This window comes from Wyeomyia smithii, chromosome 1 (assembly GCF_029784165.1).
Source record: "Wyeomyia smithii strain HCP4-BCI-WySm-NY-G18 chromosome 1, ASM2978416v1, whole genome shotgun sequence".
NCBI lineage: Eukaryota > Metazoa > Arthropoda > Insecta > Diptera > Culicidae > Wyeomyia > Wyeomyia smithii.
In genome coordinates this window covers 85,196,087-85,218,924 of record NC_073694.1, presented here as the reverse complement: position 1 = coordinate 85,218,924, position 22,838 = coordinate 85,196,087, and the positions used below count along the sequence as shown (strand labels likewise).

The following is a 22,838-nucleotide window of genomic DNA, read 5'->3' as shown; positions in this document are numbered from 1 at the left end:
TCCGCTGCTGCTGCCTGCTGCTAGTAAACTTAACTGATGGGGTGAAATGTTCGAACGGTACCTTTATACCAAGGCTTCGTCAGTTAGTTAGAAAGGAGGGGCTAAGTAGCTAATGGAATGACAAGGAACGTAAATAAGCATCGGAAACAGAAAGTGACAACAACAATAACAACAAAGTCAGATCGATTGTATCCGTTAGTGTCGACTGTGCTTGGGAAGAGAGGTAGTGATTAGCTGCGCGGTTTGATTTAGACAATCGATATTAATTACCATTTTTTCAATAGTGTATCTCAAACAATATTTTGTTTTTGTTACATGAATTGAACCGTAAAAGAATTTCTGATCGATTGATGCTAAAACTTCGAAAACCTTATTATAAATGACTGGAAAATAAGCGCTCAACACCTGACCACTTTTCCCGGGTTTATCCTGGTTGAATTACTAGATTTTCAAATTCAGGTGCCTAACTTCGATATAGACGTTAGTCAACGTCAAAAGGGAGCGGTGAAGAAAAACCGAAGCAAGTACCTCGGTTTTAATTTCAAATCCAACCAGGAGTACCCACCGCTTTCTGGGGTACCAAAAACCCATTGTGTACCCATTACTCGATCAGAAGATAAAAAAGAAACAGGGTTCATTAAATTTTTTGACATCGTGGGCTGGATATTTACAACGTTCAACCTACCAGATCCCCTTCAAAATATTCTTCTTGCCCTTCTACCTACAGTAAAAACATTTTTAAAGCAACTTACTACAACTTGGCCCCTCATTTCAGCCATCATATCTTTCGACGACTAATACGTCGAAAGAGGTTAGGGATTTGATCACTGTATTACAGTGGAACTGCAAAAGTATCATCCCCAAATTCGATTTATTTTCTCATTTAATAAACACTTATAATTGTGGCGTTTCTGCACTTTGTAAAACTTCTTATAATCAACCCAATTTCCACGATTTTAACATAATCCGTCGAGACCGAGACTCACATGGTGGAGGGTTACTTTTAGGAATCAGAAAGTGTTACTACTTTTTTAGAATCAATCTCCCTCGGATCTCGAATATTGAAGTCGTTGCCATTCAAACCAATATGAATGGAAAAGACCTTTGCCTTGCTTCGATATATATCCCTGCGGAGGAAGAATACGCGTTTCTTTCTGGCTTGATCATCGACGCCGCGACTCTGTACCGGAACGGAAGACCTTTCGCGACGCGTTATTAGTAACAACGGAAGAGCCTTCATTTTCGATGTTGAAATTTTCAATGGCTCTCCTTTCGTGCAACAATAACGCTCCAGGGTTAGATAGAATTAAATTCAATTTGTTGAAGAATCTACCCGATTCTGCAAAAAGACGCTTGTTGAACTTGTTCAACAAGTATCTTGAGCAAAACATTGTTCCGCATGACTGGAGAGAGAAAAGTCATTGCTATTTAAAACCCGAAAACCTGCCTCTGATCACAATTCTTATAGGCCAATTGCGATGCTCTCTTGTCTCCGAAAATTAATGGAGAAAATGATCCTCTCAAGGTAAGGCAAATGGGTCGTAACAAATGGTTTACTTTCAGATACTAAATTTGGCTTCCGCCGGGGAAAAGGAACGAACGATTGCTTAGCGTTGCTTTCTACTGAAATTCAACTCGACTTTACTCGAAAAGAGCAAAAAGCTTCCGCATTCTTGGACATAAAGAGGGCTTTTGACTCTGTCTCTGTAGAAGTTTTAAGCGAAAAACTTCATTCGCAGGGACTTTCACCAAATTTGAATAATTTTTTGCTCAATTTGTTGTCAGAAAAGCATATGTATTTCTCACATGGTGATTCGACAACTTCCCGAATTAGTTACATGAGTCTTCCTCAGGGCTCATGCTTAAGCCCTCTCTTATATAATTCTTACGTCAATGACATTGATGAATGTCTTGCAAATTCATGCACGCTAAGGCAACTTGTAGGCGACAGTGTTGTATCCATTCTTGGAAGCGAGGCTATAGATCTGCAAGGACCATTGCAAGATACTTTAGACAATTTGTCTGAATGGGCCCTTAAGCTGGGTATCGAATTCTCTCCGGAGAAAACTGAGCTGGTCGTTTTTCTAGGAAGCATAACTCAGCCCAGCTGCAGCTCCTACTAACAAGTAAAACGATCTCTAAGGTTTTAGTCGCTAAATATCTCGGGGTCTGGTTCGACTCTAAATGCACCTGGGCTTGTATCTAACACAAAAATGCCAACAGAGGATTGATTTTCTTCGTACGATTACCAGAACCTGGTGGGGTGCCCACCCAGGAGACTTTCTAAGGTTATACCAAACAACGATACTGTCAGTTCTTGAATAAGGTTGTTTCTGCTTTCGCTCCGCTCCAAAAACACACATATAAAACTAGAAAGAATACAATATCGTTGTTTGCGTATTGCCTTAGGATCATGCAGTCGACCTACACGATGAGTCTTAAAGTGCTAGCGGGTATTCTTTCGTTGAAACATCGTTTTTGGAATCTCTCGTACCGGTTACTTATGCGATGTACGGTCATGAACCCGTTAGTAATTGAAAATTTTGAGAGGTTGGTCGACCTTCAATCTCAATCCAGATTTATGTCTTTATATCTTGACTCCATGGCTCAAGATATTAACCCTTCTTCATACGTTCCCTTCAATGTCGCTCCTTTAGATACTTCTAACAATGCTATATTCTTCGACACCACCATTAAAGAAGACATTATTGGTATCCCGGATCAATTGCGATCGCAAAAGATTCCCAAGATTTTTCAAAAAAGTTTAGACATGTGAGTTGTGATAAAATGTTTTATACTGACGGATCTAATCTAGATGAGTCCACTGGCTTCGGTGTTTTCCACGAAAATTTTACTGCCTCCTACAAACTCGATGCTCCTGCTTCTGTGTACACCGCAGAACTTGCTGCTATTCAGTACTCTCTTGGGATCATCGAAACCATACCCATAGACCACTCCTTAATCTTCACAGATAGTCTCAGTGCCATTGAGGCTCTGCGATCGATGAAGACTGTGAAGCACACCTCGTATTTCCTGGGGAAATACAGTCGAATCCCTATATAGCGACATCGCAAGGGACTGTCGTTATAGCGAAATGTCGCAATAATACGAAGAATGTAGAACAGAAGGTACCGTCGAGAATGTCGTTATAGATTTAGCAATGTCGTTATAGAGAGATTCGACTGTATTATTGTCGCAATAAAGAATGACAAGTATTAGTTTTGTTATGCCGTTATAGAGGAAGTTCGTTATAGCGAAATGTCGCAATAAAACAAAGGATTTTAGTATAAAACAGAAGGGACTGTTGAGAATGTCGCTATAGCGAGATTTGTCGCTTTGAAAAGTGTCGTTATAGAGGGATTTGACTGTACGTCGGTTTTTAAGTGCTTTAACAGATAAAAATTATCAGGTTACCTTAGCGTGGGTACCTTCTCATTGTTCCCATTCCGGGCAATGAAAAGGCTGACTCTTTAGCCAACGTGGGTGCTATTGATGGCGATATTTATAATAGACCAATTGCTTATGATGAATTTTTTATTGTTTTGCGTCAGAGAACACTCAATGGTTGGCAATTATCATGGAATTCAGATGAACTGGAACGGTGGCTACATTCCATTTTTCCTAAGGTATCGACGAAAGCATGGTTCAAGGGGTTGGATGTAAGTCGGGACTTCATTCGCGTGATGTCAAGACTTATGTCCAATCACTACACGTTAAACACGCATCTCTTTCGAATAGGAATTGTGGAAAGTAATCACTGCGTTTGTGGCGATGGCTACCACGACATCGAGCACATTGTTTGGCCGTGTGCCGAATACTCTGATGTTAGGTCCAAGCTAATAGATTCCCTTCGGGCCAGAGCAAGACAAGCAAATGTACCCGTTAGAGACATTCTGGGAAGTGGTGATCTCCAGTATATGTCAGAGCTATACTGTTTTTTTGAAAAATGCGGATATTAAACTCTAAAATAATTTTTTTTTTGTATCTTATCAGATTACCCATCCTTCTTACACTAAGTGGCTGATGTACTTTGTGCTGGAGACACAAAAACTCGAAACCTGATTGGATACAGTGCTGTACCTTTTTCGAGATCATGATAATTCGGTGCAATGGTGTCACTAGTAATTAGAAATTAGTTTTGATTTATCTCAGAATAGTTATAGTTAATGATTACTTAATAACACAAACAAACTCAAGTTCCGACCCAACAACCCCCAACCAGAAAATTGTAAAACCATACTAACCGTAGTAAATCGAGTGTAGCGATGACTCTCTGTAACAAGTTTGTTTTTAGCCTGTAAAAATAAAATGTATTGTAAACACTGCTCCGTCAAGCTAACGCAAATGAGCTAGAAAATAAACAACTTAAAAACTTAAACATCATATGTATGATGTGCATAAGTTTTTGTCATATAGCTTCCCCAGGAGGGGAATCAGAAGGTCCGCTATAGTTATATAGCTTATTTCAATCATTTGTTATAACCTAACTACTAGCATGAGTAATGCGACGGTTTCAATAGGTCATTGCTAAATCTTTTTTAAAACCATCGCTCCTAAAACGGATCGCTTGCAACTTTTTATTGATTGCAACAAAACTGGGCCAAATTATTATAACGTGGTTTTGTAGTGGTTGGTGAATATTTGTTATAATAGTGTAGTCGTCAAAGGCAGTTTTAAAAATTGTTTCTAGCATTCGCTTCAAAACCAAAATAGAGATAAAAATGTTACTTGGGACCGGACCACCTACTCTGCGAATGCAGAGTATTAATACAACGCAGATGACGTATCCTCAGTAAGAAATTTCTAAATCCTTCGGAAATATGGAACGAAGGCTCTTCTCAGATATAACACTTCATTCGGATTGTGATACCTGACTGGGATACACAGGCAAATCAAAATTGGACATCAACTCAATAATAGCTATGCACCAAAATTGAATGGACCTAGATTAAGGCGAAGTATACCACAATAGATCTACTATCAATGCTTGCAGTTGTTCAGTCTCCTACAGGAAAAAAAACCTAATCTAATCCACCTAGCGGTCATACTCAGCCTTTCTCATTCAAACTTATTATTTGTAAAAATAGATTTACATGAATGCATAAATCCAATAAAGATATATTCACTCTTTGAGTTCTAAAATATTGATGTTGTAATTAAAGTATAAAATAAGAAATTTGACGTAATGTTAGTGCTTAAGAAATAGCGAAATAAAAGAAATGACTCTCAATTTCGAACAATTTAATCACGAGCGATACCGGGAACGTTCAAATAGTACGATGCCACATTTAAATCATGTTGAGGCCATATATATTGATCAAAGCAGGTATAGTATTGAATAGTCTTTGATTTTCTTTTCTTTCCAAAACTTTTGAACAGCATTTCAAATTGTTAAGAAGTTTGTTATTTGTAAGTTTGAGAGATGACTCGTTTGTATGACACTAGTTATGTTCAAATAAGTCGTGTTATACTTGAGATAATAGACTTTCGTTGTTTTACAAATTGAAACATAACGGTTGCTTAAGTTTGATTACAATCAAATGAAAAGGTAACGTATAGGACAGCCAAACTTTGAAACCACGTGTTCAATCATAATTCATCAGTTAACCCTTAACAAGCCCGTTCATCTGATTTCAATATTGTTAAAATCGGTTGTGTAGTTTCAAAGATAATGAAATTTCAATAGGGTGTTATGAGGCAGCTAGACCTTTCATTTGTTACTAATCATTTGATACTAACACACACACACACACATACACACACATACAGAAAATGCTCAGCTCATCGAACTGAGTCGAGTGATATACGACATTCGGCCCTTTTGAGCACTTTTATTCTTTTAGTTTTTGCAGTGATTGTTATACCTTTCTAGGAGAAAGGTAAAAAGGTATACACACGTACACACCCACACCCACACACACATGTACACCTCTACATGCATACGTGTAGAAAATGCTCGGTTCATCGAACTGGATCGAAATTTGGATCATTTTTCTACCTTTTAATTAGCCAGTGATCGTTAGGAGAAAGTCAATATGTTTACTTTCATTATGTGATTTCACATTTTTATGAACAACGTACCAAGTTACAATCCGATTGCACTGAAATTCAATAGCAACCTATAGGGCAACTAGACCTTTCATTTGACACTAATTTTGTGAAAATCGGTTCAGCCATCTCTGAGAAAAATGAGTGAGTATAAATAATCTCAGGATAACTTTTCTTTACATAACTTTTGAACCATATGTTCAATCATAACGAAATTTAAAAGTTAAGGGTTTTGGAGACAGCCCGATCACTTGAAACCAGTTATATTGAAATCGGTTGTGTGGTTTCTGAGATATTGATGTTTCGTGATTTTTACATTTTGATACATAACCTCTAAACTAAAAGTCCGATTACGATGAAATTCAATAGCAACCTATGGCGCAACAAGACCTTTCATTTGCAATTAATTTTATGAAAATCGGTCCAGCCATCTCTGAGAAAAGTGAGTGAGAAAAAAATAGTTGCACATACACACACACACACATACACACATACATACATACATACAGAAAATGCTCAGTTCGTCGAAAGGGGTCGAGTGGTATATGACCTTCGGCCATTGGGACCACTTTTATACCTTTAGTTTTTCCAGTGATTGCTATACCTTTCCAGGAGAAAGGCAAAAAAACCTAAATTAATCCACCTAGCGGTCAGACCCAGCCTTTCTCATTCAAACTTTTAATTGTGAAAATAGATTTACATGAACGCTTCAATCCAATGAATGTATATTCACTCTTTAGGTTCTAAAATAATTTTTGGATGTTGTAATAATTTAGGATGTTGTAATAATAATTGTAATAATTTAGGATGTTGTAATCTATACATAAAAAAATGCAGTCCGGTCTGTCTGTCTGACTCGAAAACTACCGAACCGATCGACGTAAAGATTTGTATGTAGGGGTAGGGGTCCCCCTCTTCTGGAAGGGAGGGGTCCCTTACAAATGAAACATAAATTTCTGCACAACTTAATAACAAACCAAGCAAATAAAACCAAATTCGACATGTGGTTGCTTTAAGGAGTAACAAATATGTCCATAATAGTTGGACGCCCTTTCCTTTTCTGGAAGGGAAGGGTTCCATACAAATTAAACACAAATTTCTGCACATCTCGAGAACTAATCAGCTAAATGGAACTAAATTTGGCTGGTAAATGTTTTTAGTGGTAACAAATATGTTCCATAATCGACCTCAGGCAAGATTTTGGATTGTAAGATGGCAACTCCCGGTTTTTGGAAAACAGCCAAAAATGGCCGATTTCCACTCAATATAATAATATCCGGATCTAGAATGATACACAGGAGCTGAAATCGACCACAGATACCATTTTGAATTGTAAGATGGCGACTTCCGGTTTCTGAAAATCAGCTGAAAATGACCAAATACCACCCAACATCAGTGTTTCTTTAACCAGTATGACGATAACAATCCAGAAATTGTCTCCAAATGCGGTTATGAAATTCAAAATGGCGACTTCCGGTTTCGAAAAAACAGCGGTAAAGCCATTCAATATGAATGCTTTCGGAACCAGAATGCGCCCAGATGATAGAAATTGATTTCACAGGCAATTTCGAAGTCCAAAATGACGACTTTCGGTTTCTGAAAAACAGCCTAGAATGACCAAATACCACCCAATATGAGCATCTTCGGAGCCAGAATGATGCAATTAGCTAACAATTGACCTCAGGCACCATTTCAAATTGCTAAATGGCAGCTTCTGGGAAACAGTCGAAAATGACCGAATAATACTCAATATGGATATTTCCGTAATCGAGATGATGGCACTTAAAGAACGCCGCGAACTTTCAATGTTTTATTTTATCAATGACATTATTTCTCAACGCGTGCAATCTTTTAAATTATCATCGCAACTAAATTTTTATGCACCCAGTCGTCAATTAAGAAATCGTAAAATATTTTCGGAAAACTCTCACAGAACTGACTACTCAAAAAATGGCCCAATAAATCGCATGATGCGTCACTATAATCAGCACTGCGAAACAATCGACATCACTATGGGCAGAAATCAAATCAAAAAACGACTAACTACTGGAAATAATGTATAGAATATAAGAAAACATTGTATTATCATAACTGTAGTCAACATTTGCTTGACGAAATAAATAAATAAATAAAAAGGAGCGCAACGTGCGGGATGTCCCGGTAAGGTAAGTAACCATCGAATATAAGTGTTTTCAAAACCAGAATGTGACCTTAGAACAAAATTTCACACGGACGCCATTCTGATATCCAAGATGATGGCTTTTGGTTTCGGAATGATACTCAAAAGCCGAAAATGGAATGTGATGTAATATTCCCGAAGTGAGTTGTGCTAGTATGTGAGAAATGATTCTTAATTTTGAATCCTTTGATCCCGAGTAACGCCGGACACGTTCAACTAGTATTCGATACAAAGAACTATTAAAATATATCTATAAACGCAAAAGTTGCATGTTTGGAAAAAATTTCACCAACACAAGTATCGTTTTATACGTTTGTCTATGCAAAGTCAAAAATTTGGAAAAAACTGTCAAATCAGCGTTGAGCTTGTTTACTGTATTTGCTGAATAACTATTGCGTCATGTGTAAGAAATCAGATCATCGCTTGTGCGAATTGAAAGAACGCGATTATTGCTCAGACTACAACTTTTGCTTGTATATATATATAACATTCTTAGAAAAGCTGAAATAATAAAAAACTCAAGGGAACTTAAAATATTTATAGTTGTCTGTCATAAAATTTTGCGAATATTGGATGTATAATAACAAATCTAATATGAAGTTTTGTAAAATTGTATTTTATGAATGTTTCTGTTCAACCCAGCGTCATGAGACAATTTTTTTAGGACAAAGAATATCAGTCCAAAAACAATTGTCGTGTAGTTTGAATGTGCATGTGTCATTTAAACCGACTGCAGTAACATAGCTGTTCTGTGATCAATATTGTTTCCACAAATCACTTCTATAAACTATATATTGAAGCCCCACAAAACCTGAGCAATCGTGTCGGATTTTCGGATATTTTTAAATTTTAAAAACGCTATAAATATGTCAATAATCGTTTATATAATAATATAACTAGAAAATACTGAGAATATGGATAAAATTTTAAGTTAAATTCTACTTTCTCGACAATCGTCTCCTCAGCAAACGATCACATTTAACACAGTCGGGGAGCCAGCATGTTTCATGGAAGCATGCGCCGCACTTGCTACATTTAACTACACGATTTTGCCAAGGAAATATAATCTCCTTTCGATCACAGTTTTCGCATAAAAACCCATGTGCAAGGCAAAGCTGTAAAAACAAAAACAAATATTAAAAACCTAAATTAATCCACCTAGCGGTCAGACCCAGCCTTTCTCATTCAATTTTTTATTTGTGAAAATAGATATACATGAACGCTTCAATCCAATAGATGTATTCACTCGTTAGGTTCTAAAATATTGATGTTGTAATCTTTACATATAAAAATGCAGTCAAGTCTGTCTGTCTGTCTGATCCATGTAGGCCTGAAACTGCCGAGCCGATCGACGTAAAAATTTGTATGTAGGGGTTTTTGGTGCCGATAAAGGTTCCTATGATAGTTTGAGACCCCTCCCTCTTCTGGAAGGGAGGGGTCCCATACAAATGAAACATAAATTTCTGCACAACTCAAGAACAAACCAAGCAAATGAAACCGAATTTGGCATGTGGATGTTTTAAGGGGTAACTAATATGTCCATAATAGTTGGATGAAACACAATTTTGTGCACATCTCGAGAACTAATCAACCAAATGGAACAAAATTTGGCAGGTAAATGTTTTTAGTGGTAACAAATATGTACATAATGGTTTGACACCCGACTCCCTCTTCTATAAGGGAGGGATCCCATGAAAATAAAACACAAATTTCGCATAGCTCAAGAACCAATCAAGAAAATACAACCAAATTTGGTATGTGAATGTTTTTAGAGGTAACAAATATGTCCATAATGGTTTGACGCCCCTCCCTCTTCTGGAAGTACATGTTTCTTCACAAATTTCTGCACATCTCGCGAACTAATCAACTAAATGGAACCATATTGGCAGGTGAATGTTTTTAGTGGTAACAAATATGTTTCATAATCGACCTCAGACAACATTTTGGATTGTAAGATGGCAACTTCCGGTTTCTGGAAAACAGCCGAAAATGGCCGATTTCCACCCAATATAATAATATCCGGATCTAGAACAATACACAGGAGCTAAAATCGACCACCGATAGCATTTTAAATTCTAAGATGGCGACTTCCGGTTTCTGAAAACAGCAGAAAATGACCAAATACCACCCAATATGAGTTTTTCTTTAACCAGTATGCCGTTCAAAATCCAGAAATTGTCTCCAAATGCCATTATGAAATCCAAAATGGCGACTTCCGGTGTCGGAAAAACAGCGGCAAATGACCAAATACCACCCAATATAGGTATTTCCGGAACCGTAATGATGCACTGGAGCCACAAATCGACTTCAGACAACATTTTGAATTGTAAGATGGCAACTTCCGGTTTCTGGAAAACAGCCTGAAATGGACGATTCCCATTAAATATTAGTATTTCTGGAACCAGAAAGATGCACAGAAGCTAAAAATTGATCACAGACACAATCTTGAATTTTAAGATGGTGACTTCCGGTGTCTGGCAAACAGCCGGAAATGACCAAATACCATTCAATATGAATGTTTTCGGAACCAGAATTACGCCCAGATGACAGAAATTGATTTCACAGGCAATTTTAAAGTCCAAAATTACGACTTTCGGCTTCTGAAAAACAGTCCAAAGTAACCAAATATCACTCAATATGAGTTTTTCTTTAACCAGTATCCTAAATACCATTTTGAAATCCAAGATGGCGACTACCGGTTTGTGAAAAACAGCCTAAAATAAACAAATACTATCCAATATGAGTATCTCTGAAACCAGAATTATGCAAGGAGCTAACAATTGACCTCAGGCACCATTTTGAATTGCTAAATGGCAACTTATAGGCAACAGTCGGAAATGACCGAATAATACTCAATATGGATATTTCCGTAAACGTGATGATGCATAGTAACCAAACATTGACCCTGGACACCATTTTGAATTTGAAGACGACCACTTTTAGTTTCTGGAAAACAATCAAAAATACCTCCCAATATGGGTATTTCCGGTGTCAGATTGATGTCAGAAAGTCTGCTGATAATGACAGAATACCACCCAATATGAATATATTCAGAATTAAGGCGATGTACAGAAGCCAAAAGACGAGGATGATGTCATTTCGATAAAACCAATTATTTCAAACGATTTGTTATTTGACTTTGATCATATCCTATGGCCGATTCGTCGTGCATTTGCAGACTTCAAACGAACCGCAAGGAATCAATGAACTTGGAACGTTTAAATAGTACGACACCACATTTAAATTATGTTGAGGCCACATATATCGATCAAAGCAGGTATAGTTTTAAATAGTCTTTGAATTTCTCTTCTTTCCATAACTTTTGAGCCACATATCAAATTGTTATGAAGTTTGTTATTTGTAAGTTTGCGAGTTGACTCGTTCGTATGACACTAGTTATGTTCAAATAAGTCATGTAATCTTTGAGATAATAGACTTTCGTTGTTTCATTAACAATTTAATACATAACGGTTGCTTAGGTTCGATTATAATCAAATGAAATGGGAACGTGTAGGGCAGCCAAACTTTGAAGCCACGTGTTCAATCATAATTCATCAGTTAATCCTTAACTAGCCCGCTCATCTGATAATAATAATCAAATCGGTTGTGTAGTTTCGGAGATAATGAAGTTTCGTGATTTTCACAAGTCGGCACATTGGAAATGAAATTACAGTTCGATTACAGTAAAATTCAATAGGGTCTACTGAGGCAGCTAGACCATTCATTTGACACTAATTTTGTGGAAATCGGGTCGGCCATCTCTGAGAAAAGTGAGTGAGTCCAAGTAGTCTTCGGAATATGTTCTTTTGCATAGCTGGATTTCACATTTTTAAACATAACAGGCAAAGTTATAGTCCGATTGCAAAACAAATCAATAGGGTCTTATGGGGCAATTAGACCTTCCATTTAACACTGATTTTATGAAAATCGGTACAGCCATCTCTGAGAAACATGAGTGAGATTAAACAGTCTTCAGAACACGTTTCTTTTCATAACTTTTGAACCACAAGTTCAATCTTTATGAAATTCAAAACTTAAGGGTTTTCTAGGTAGCCCGTTCTTTTGAGACCAATTTTGTTCAAATTGTGTAGTTTCTGAGATATTGATGTTTCATGATTTTCACATTTTCAAACATAACCTCTAAACTAAAAATCCGATTACAATAAAATTCAATAGGGTCTTATGGGGCAACAAGACCTTTCATTTGCAATTAATTTCATGAAAATCGGTCCAGCCGACTCTGAGAAAAGTGAGTGAGAATAAAAATCTGCACATACACACACACACACACACATACACACACACACACATACAGAAAATGCTCAGCTCGTCGAGCTGAGTCGAGTGATATATGCCATTCGGCCCTTTGGAGCACTTTTATACTTTCGGTTTTGCAAGTGATTGCTATACCTTTCTAGGAGAAAGGCAAAAATAGATACAAAGCGTGGGTCAAATACATCATTATCACATATCTTAAATCATCATCCTGACTATATTGAATTTTAACACTTCTTTTGTTTTATTGCTTAAGAGCACCGCAAGTAGGGAAAGGGGGAGGGGGGAGGGTGATCAAGACCGACTCCCTAGATATTATTGCTAATAGAAAGACGGAAGCAAAAATAACAAACGACTACTATTACTACCCTTCCAAGCATAGTTGTCCCAGTTTGCATAAGGTTTGTGTAGAACATGGGACTACTATGATTGGAACGGCAGTATACCGCAAAAGGTTCTACAGAGCTCAATCAATATCTGTAAAATATCAGATTCCTTAACAATTGCACCATGTTTCACGATTATAGATTTGTTTTGTCACATTAGGTGGCATACTTTAAACCCGGAAAGAAGCCATACTTAGGGGCCGTTCTATAATTATGTAACCATATATTTCCAGTTTTTGTAAGATATTCCTAATTATTGAACAGCCCCTTATACCGGATTCTTTCCATGAAGCTAGCAAACACCACTAGAACACGGTCACCAGCCGTTTTATAAAAGTTGGTCAGAGCTTGCTTATATTAGCATTAGTCATCCGCTTGGCTTGAGTGTCGAAAACAGCAAAAAGTCACCCGTAAGCGCAAGTAGAATAAACAGTATGATGTTTATTCGCCGTGTAACTCATCACCGCAGGTGCGAGGATGATATATATATATATATATATATATATATATATATATATATATATATATATATATATATATATATATATATATATATATATATATATATATATATATATATCTATTAAATAAAAATAAGTTGGTGTCTGTTAAACGGCGTTTCACTCGAAATAGAATCAACGGATTTGAATGATTCTTTTTGTGTTTGTATTGTCTTGATTTTCGACGAGTTAATAAGCCATAAAAATTACAATAATCAACTGATAAAGTTAAAAAAAAATATATATATATTTTCGCCTTTTCCCGCCTTTTACTCCAAGAACAACGTCATTAGATTACTATGATTGCAGGCTATGAGCGGTAGACAAGCTGTTGTAGCGTCGTTAACGAGGCGTCGTTGTTGAGTAAACAAGCACCTTTTAATGATTCACATATAAAGTGATATTCGTTTTCGCTGCCTGCAATGCAAAAGAACTATAGCGTGGTAGCAACAAACTCGACATGCATGTGAATACTCTCAACGTGGCTTCGATTTTATTCAAGGGCATATGCTTGATAATGTAAATTAAATTACTGGCTTATTTGAACAAAGTTGCAAATAATTGTTTTATTTATCTGATAAATGAAAAGAAAGAACAAGAATAACACTACATGTGCGATGATTTAATTTACCATTGCTCGGATCTAATCAATCTGTTCAATTTTCTCTAAAATGCACACTGGCTTAGATCATTGACATTTGCTCATGCTGCAATGATTCTGTTAGCTGGTAAAATGAACGTGTAATTTTTGCTTCTCAAAAACATTGATTTCCGTTCATGTTTCGTTTAATAGGCACTTTTGCATTCCTACAAATCTCTGGACAGACTTGGTTTTCTTCTCCGGGCGACCGAAGAGCAAAGTGTATTTTTCACTTGCACTACGCGGGAATCAAAGGACTCCGCGCGCGCGATTCATTTACGCTGAACCTGACAAGCAACTGCTCACTCCTATGCATTCTGCACGGGAAAAAACGAATCGTTTACACTTCAGCAAAAGAGAAAGCCGAAGTTTTACACCTAAAACCAAAGTTTTACTCCGCAAAGCCGAACGATGGCACACGGCGTCCGTCATATAATTGCCATGGCTAGTGCGATTGATTTTTAAAGCCACTGTAATTTTTCCCAGCATTCAAATGAATATTCTAAGCATTTTTACTGCCTGATGAGCCGACAGTAGCAAAATGACTCAAGAGATAACATGTTGGTCGCAAATGCAACTGATGTATGACGATAAATGTATATATGGGTGCTTATTACGGGAGTCACTTCACGGTGAAATATATTTCACTCTCACGCTCACTTCACTTTTTTAGACCTAATCCCGATTCCACCTCAAGTGAGGTAACAAAAATCACCTCCGTGGAGTGAGATTGACAGTGAAGTGAAATTGAGAATAGAACAAGTGAAATGAGATTGATTCCCAGTTCAAAAATGTCTAAGTCCCAGAAAGTCGTTTTTTCCCGTTTTTTTCTAGATAACACCAGATCTTGACGTGTTCTGCATTTCTAAGACATTCGGCATCAAAAAAAATGTTTTTTTCGGTATCGAAAATTTCCTGAACTAGTTTGAATTTTTTTCATCGGGCAAAAAAATGGAAAATTTACCGCTTTAAGGCACGGATCAAACTCTGATTCGCTTCGTTACTGAAGAATAAATCCAATATTTACCATTAGATCACAAATCAATCAACTTTAAGACAGGCAGCTTCGTGGAATCATTTCACCGTTCAAAATGGTCGTAAAATAATTTCACGCGAAACGTCGCTTTTTCCGTTCTCACTTCACTTATATGACACTCATAATAACCCAGATTTCACGCAGATGTCACTTCGCGACGTTTTTCTCACTTACGTGAGTCCCGTAATAGGATTCCCATGAAAAATGAGTACTGAACTTTGATTAGCCACTCTAGTTTTTCAGCTTTTTACAGCCTTTTGCAAACGATCGCAGCTTTTCTTTGCCAGTTCTTCACATCTCTTATTTTGTTCAATATGTCCTTTTTTGTATTCTCAGGTCAGTGTGACACTTGGTGGTATAAATAAAAATATAGTGATTGTAACGAAGGAATAAGCACGTATGGTCCAGATGCTCATCCACTACAACAATAGTGAATATTCCTAATTGCTACTTATTTCAAACAATTTTTTAAATTTATTTCTAATAATTCCTACAGAAACCAGATAAATCCTATTTCGAGGATGTCTTATAAAGGCTAAACAAATTAGAACTAAACCTAAAACTAAAACTAGCATGTTCTTTTTTAATTACCGCGCGGTTAGATTTGTTGTTTGATGACCCCCCCTCCCCTGCTTTTCAAATACCGTCAGGCGGGATCAAATTGTGAGGTTGTGACTTCTAACCCGTGACTATTCAGTCATCTTACTTATTAACTTATTAAAAAAAAGTTTGGTCGTTTGAGCGCCATGAGATAGCTAACAAACAATGGGTTTGTATGGCACAATTTCACCCCACTGGCACAATCCTACTCCGATTTACGGAAGTCATAAATCAGTATCGTTCATGCCTTGTTTCCTTGGTCCAGGATACCACAAACTGGAACATGGGTATCCAAAAGTAACGATCTGGTGCCTCGGAGTTCAGCACCACCAAAACCACCAAAACGTACATATTGTCATGATGGTTCAATCCACAAACGCATTGATTACTATCTGTGAGCCTGATTCGCAGTAGATGTGCGTCTTTGAAGGCGTACTCTGACGAGAAAATTGCAAAAGCTTATTGTAGGCAATCGTAGGTCTATCATAAATATCATATTTGTTGCGCCTACCTAAGCCAAAGTGTCCACCTTCTTATTAACCGGAATGGAACAACGAAAAGGGATCCACACTAGGGTAACCTAATAAGATTTTTCGGATAAAACATTCTGATGTTCCTGTGCGTGTACGGAGAGTGCTTCATCGTTTTCATCGACGAAGAGCCTGAATAGAACTGAGACTGTCCGTAAAGATGAAATAATGGTCCGGGGGCATTTTTTGCGGCGTAAAATCTCTGTAATACTTCTGTTTTCTAGTCATTATGGCACGAAAATCAAATACTCAACAAGTGTGACTGAACTTTTTTTCCAATATAAAGTAGACAAAGCGTAGGTTATTAGTTTTCTCATTCGGTTTCATTCATCTACACGGTGCACCCGCCGTGTACTCGAGAAATAACACACGCGCACCTCCGAACTAATGCGTGTTCACGGCGTGCGAAAAAAATTCTCTTCGCGCGAATCGAGTAGTCTGCTCCTCGTGCGAGTCGACGGATACACCTGGTGCAGAGAAATGCCAAGTCTGTCTCTGGATTTACAATTAATTGTTGAATGTTGAATTGAAAACTTTAATGTTGCGAAGTTTCAATTGCACTGTGCTTAGGCAGCAGATCTGCCTAAAAAAACATATGAAATATTAAGATATTACCTACCAATTTACCATTAAATTTCAAACGTCTGTATGTACCTTCGCGCTCCGCAGTTGCGTGATATTCAATAATGCCCTAAGCCCTGATAACTGGTGGCATTAAACCTCAAACATGCATATTCTCGCATAAACAGCTTTATGTCACATGGTCACGTGAAAAACAATTGGTATCATGTATGTTTGAAAAAAAAAAGATACCCGAAAAATGGTTGGCCATTAGCTTTTGCGAGAATTTTTGGTCAGGACAAAACCAAATTGTCACTATGCCATGGCAATAACGAAAATCAACTGGAAAGGTTATTAAACGTTAAAAACCAACCCTTGATATTTCCCGCCCTTCGTTGCAAGAATTGCAAGATTGCTGTGAAACTGGGTCACGCGAGGTAGTCAACAATATTTTATATTTTATGGAATAGTTCTAAGCGATTTTCGGATTGGTTTCTGTAGATTAAATATAATAATGTGTGTTTGCAAGAATTCTGAGGAGTATTCATGCTGGTTTCAGTTGGTTTCGATAAATTTTCTTCCACATGTAGTGGGAATGATTCCTAACGAAGGTGCCGCTAAGGGTATGTTATAAAAGGAATGTTTCCTAATCTATATGATCAAACTGATTCTTGCATATCTTCCAGTTGACTTTGAAAATAACAGGAGGGATGTTACAAAGGCACAACCGCAAGGTTGAAGTAGAATACTTTTACTTTTTTTTCGGATGTCGTGCTCATGACTGAAGGAAAAGATAATTCAGTACGTTTTGAGACACGGAAATAAAGTAAAATTTTCAACTTTTACAAATTTAAAATGTAAATTAATTCAAGAGAAAACATTAACGCTTTATCATCAGGTTTTTATTTCATCCTGAAAAGGATTTGTTTGTATTGTATTTGTTGTTCAATTTAGTATCGGATAAGATGCCGATTACATCTTTGCGTTATCACTGACAGTGCGAACAAAGTATTCGTTGTGATAAAGTAAATAGTGAAATGCTGATATAACACTCAAAACTAGACGGCTCACGAGTTGTCAAAATGAGTCAACTTTCCATTGAATGCATTTACTAGTGCCCAGTATCGCACAGAGACTGCATTTCACTAAAGTGCCTCACTGCATCAGCAGCTATCGATGCTGAGATCCACTGCAACTAGTGCGCTATCCATAGCCATGCGACAGTTGTGGCCGCTATACGCTGCCATCAATATCCACTGTTCCTGCATCACCTGGCCCAGCTGCTATCGTTGCTATCGTCCGCTGCAACTAGTGCGCTATCCATTGCTACGCCACAGCTGTGGCCGCTTTTCGCCATCGCTGGTATCCACTGCACTGCTAGTGCTGTTGCTAAGGGAGGACGACTGCTGTTGTCGCTGTCTAGAACTATTATGAGCGGCTTCGGCTGAAACAGGCTCTTATATAGGCCAAATAGCATGTTTTGAATTGCAAGGTAAATGATTCTGTCGACAGTGCTTGGGAAGCAACCATATAACGACCAGAGGTCAAATTTTTCGTTTTGACAAGGCTTGACTATTTTCAATAGTACAATAGTGTGAATAATAAAATTACAATTATCTCATTTTGGAAAAAATCTTAGAAGATTTTCCAATCTATTGCTGCAAGAACGAAGGAAATCCATCGAATACTAACCGATTTATTAGCATTTGAAATTGGACATATTTTTCACTTTCTTCGGTTTTAGATTTCATTTCACATCCCTATGTAGCCGAACTTCCTGAGAGAAGTATTCTACTTCAAAAATTTCTGCTGTGGTCGAAGTGTTTTTTCTTCAGATGAAGTTGTTGTAAGTGGAATGTTCAAATACTTAACATGCCGTTGAATTAAAATTAAATTCGTTGTTTTTGTTCCAGTTTTGCGAGTTAAGACACGAGTAGTAGCAGGTCAATAAAAGTGTTAGGCTTCGCAACACTGAAGATACAGTATTAGAAAGTCAGGCAATATACGAGTCCCGAAGGGAAGTTGATCGGTTAAGAACAAGACGATCTCGAAATGTGCCGACGTTCGACACCCCATATATCTCAGAATCGTCAGTTACACACTTAGTTTCCATAGTCTTTAAACGAGTCTTGAACAAAAGAAAAATAAAGTATAGTAACCTAAACACTCAATTAAGAGAAAAATGCCAATCAAATATTTTCAAATACTACTACTTTATAGATTCAAGGTCAAATTTACCACCGAACAGGTGCATTGCTGCCACTACCCGATGGCAAATGTCCTTGAAGCGACAATTCTGACAGGAAACTACAAAGGAGAAGTCGTAATACTCCCGCGTATCCCGATTACTCCTACCGATGTGCCGTTCAATTTCAAACGTCTGCAATTTCCCGTGCGTCGCGCATTCGCGATGACTATTGATAAACCCCAAGAATAGACACTGAAAATTTGTGGCATAAACTCCGAGTATTCATGTTTCTCACATGGACAGCGCTGTGTTGCATGTTCACGTGACCCGGACCCCGACATTGTGGAATATATAGAATTGAGTGGCTACGACCGACTTGACCACTTTCACATGTTTCGTATATTCCGAATTTTGAGCTTGAATTATTTAGAATTCTGAAGCTTTTTATAAACTCTGTTCCAGTGAGATTGGCCAGGCAGAAGGGTATTACTATATTTGCATTAAGCCAAGATTTTGAATAATTGAATAAATAACGTAATAATTTCCTTCAGAATATTTGAAAGAATGACTGTTTATTTTCAGAAATGTATTGCAATAATTTGATTATGGTTGAAAGGTGCTTCATAATGTTCAATCAAATAAAAACTCAGAATTGTACTAGCGCTGGATTGAAAAAAAAACTAAAAACAAATCAGAGCTAAAACATATCTTGGGTATGTTTTTTTTAGCAGAAGTTAGATATTTCAGTTTTTGCAATACAACAATCAATAAAACTCAAGGCGGCGGTACGAAGTTTGCCGGGTCAGCTAGTATATATATATATATATATATATATATATATATATATATATATATATATATATATATATATATATATATATATATATATATATATATATATATATATATATATATGTATATATATATATATATATATATATATATATATATATATATATATATATATATATATATATATATATATATATATATATATGTATATGTATATATATATATATATATATATATATATATATATATATATATATATATATATATATATATATATATATATATATATATATATATATATATATATATATATATATATATATATATATATATATATATATATATATATATATATATATATATATATATATATATATATATATATATATATTTGGCAGAGCTGTATGCCACCACGGGTCGGTATTTGGCGATTACCGTAGGCCACGGAAGTGCTAACTGCAAGAACGCAGTCCCGGACCATCAGCGAGAGCTAGCCTAGGTTGTGGTGAGACTCAGGCATTGGGCCGCCGAATTCTCACAAAAGCCACATTATCCGGAAGCAGCTCTGACGGAGCGAATAGTGCCGCTCCCACCACCCAAATGCACTAATTCGCCCATTGGGATTGATGCCAGTAAGTTCCCAATTACGGTAACTGGTCGCAACGCCATATGATAAGAGTCGGATTTCGTTTTCGTACCACGATTCTGGGCTGGCACCTGCGCCGAGCTCCCTTAGTAAGGTCGTGTGACAACGGCTTGAAACGGCGAGACAACAACCAGTGCAGGGGTCTCCGTCCCGTAAAACCTGGCAGGCCTTCCAGTACGTTCCAAATTCATTGCCACCGGGCAGGAGTGGGATCAGATGTCCTTTCCTGACTTGCGCCGGTCGGGGGTGTCATAGTTGCTCATAAGGCGCTATGGCAGCCGCCCCTAGCCATGGCCTCACTGCTTCGGCATAGACTACCATGGGACCAGATAGGCGACCACTCCAGTATGGATAAGGATAGCGGCTGGAAGGGGGACCCAATTAACAAGAATGAATATTGAAAAAAATGAAGATCAACAATTGGGCGCAGATGGGTTGAAAAACCCGTTTGCACGAGGAGGCATCCAGAGGTCTCCGCCGAGAAAGGCGGAGATGGATACAGTAAAGGACGCCTGCGAAGACGGCAAAGGCAGTACGCCTACCGGATCGACGCAAGACATCGCAGTGGCTGGTCCACTGTTGATAAAGGCGGTCGGAAGACAGCGAGACACGCTACCGAAGGTAGTAGCGCTGTCGGAGCAGCTCGATGCCATAATCGAGTTTGCGAAAAGTCGCACCAACACGACGAAGTACCTGAAGCAGGCTCTCTACATGCTTCGGTCCTCCGTCGATGCTGCGAAGAAGGAGCACGCCGAGCTCAAGGCAAGAGCGGTGGCTGCAGAGAAGAATGCAACGGAGGTGACCGGAAGGGCGACGAAGTCGGTCCAAACGGACACCTGCACGTTTGCAGCGGTTTGCGCCTCCGGGTCAGCCGCAAAAAGAGCAAGGCAGTCTCCGGGGGAAGCCCCCGAGAACAGCAAGAAACGGTTGGTTGTGCTAAGCCCGCGAGATAGCACACCAACGGCCTCCAAGTCCGCCGAAAAGTCTGCCGAAGTGGCAGCTACGGGAAACCCTTGGGTTACCGTGGGAGGAAGGAAGCGCCAAAAAGACAGCAAGCGCAACGACGAGAAGGCGACAAATCGTCCAAAAATGGGAAAGAAGGCGCGAAGCAGGGGCGACGCCCTCATACTCAAGACGGAGGGGTCCAAGTACTCCGAAGTCTTGAAGAAAATGAGAGGCGAAACCCAGCTCAAGGATCTGGGAGCGGATGTGCGGACCATCCGTCGTTCTCGCACCGGCGAGATGATCCTTGAGCTCCGTAAGGATGCTAAAAACAAGGGCGCTGCCTACAAGACGGTAGCCGAGCAGGTCCTCGGGAAAGATGTGCAAATTCGGGCACTCACCTCAGAGGTGACTCTCCAGCTCAAAAACCTGGATGAAATCACCGAGAGGTGCGATATTGCACAGGCCCTCAAGGAGAAGTGCGGAGTGGAAGTAGCCACTGAGGTAATTCGCCTCCGAAAGGGTCCAGCGGGACCCAGGTGGCCACTTTCCGGCTTGCATCGGCCGATGCAACTCTGGCCCTGAAGACAGCCAAACTTAAGGTTGGCTGGTCAGTATGTCCCCTGAGCATACTCCAGCAGCCGGACGTTTGCTTCAGGTGTTTCGAGGGAGGACACAAGTCCTGGACCTGCAAGGGGCCCGATAGGAGCCAGTTATGTAGGCGTTGTGGTGGTGCTGGCCATAAAGCTAAAGACTGCGGGGAGCCTCCCAAGTGCTTGGTATGTACTGGAAAACGGGACGCCAAGCACTTTATGGGAGGCCCACGGTGCCCAGCCGGTAAGGCGGCCACGAAACCACGGGCGTGAGGGTGACACAATTGAACCTGAACCATTGCTATGCGGCACAGCAGCTGCTATACCAAGCAGCGTCTGAGTCGCGGTCGGACATCGCAATCGTATCGGACCCCTACTGCATTCCTCCCGGAAACGGTAATTGGGTTGCAGATAAGTCCAGTACGGCGGCCATATGCACGACCAGCAAGTTCCCGGTTCAGGAGGTTGTGTCAACCTCAAATGAAGGATACGCGGTTGCCAAGGTGGACGGAGTGTTCTACTGCAGTTGTTATGCTCCGCCGCGTTGGTCTATCGAAAGGTTCACCCAGATGGTCGATTTGTTATCTATGGAGCTGACGGGACTAACACCCTTAGTAGTGGCGGGCGACTTCAACGCTTGGGCTGTTGAGTGGGGAAGCCGCCGCACGAACCGGAGGGGTCAGATCTTGTTGGAAGCTTTGGCAAAGCTCAACCTAGATCTGGCCAACGTTGGAACCAAGTGTACATTCAGCAGAAATGGTGCGGAGTCGATCATCGACGTGACGTTCTCCAGCCCAGGACTGATCGTGAACTGGAGGGTAGACGATGGCTACACCTATAGTGACCACCAGTCGGTCTGCTATAGCGTAGTCCAGAACGTGAGGCGGCAGGCGACGGGTAGAGCCAATACTCCGACCGTCCG

The 22,838-nt window shown here is 38.9% G+C and overlaps 1 protein-coding gene across 2 annotated transcripts in view; it reads right to left on the bottom strand.

The window, feature by feature from the left end:
* Window positions 1-9,092: 9,092 nt before the first annotated feature.
* Window positions 9,093-22,838, bottom strand: part of LOC129725682 (run domain Beclin-1-interacting and cysteine-rich domain-containing protein) — a 92,290-nt gene continuing 78,544 nt past the window's right edge. For both annotated transcript variants that reach the window (XM_055681756.1, XM_055681766.1), the window contains exon 8: window positions 9,093-9,342. In XM_055681756.1, coding sequence (XP_055537731.1) covers window positions 9,166-9,342 — 177 coding nt within the window. In that variant the 3' untranslated portion in view covers window positions 9,093-9,165. The remainder of the gene's footprint in view (window positions 9,343-22,838) is intronic.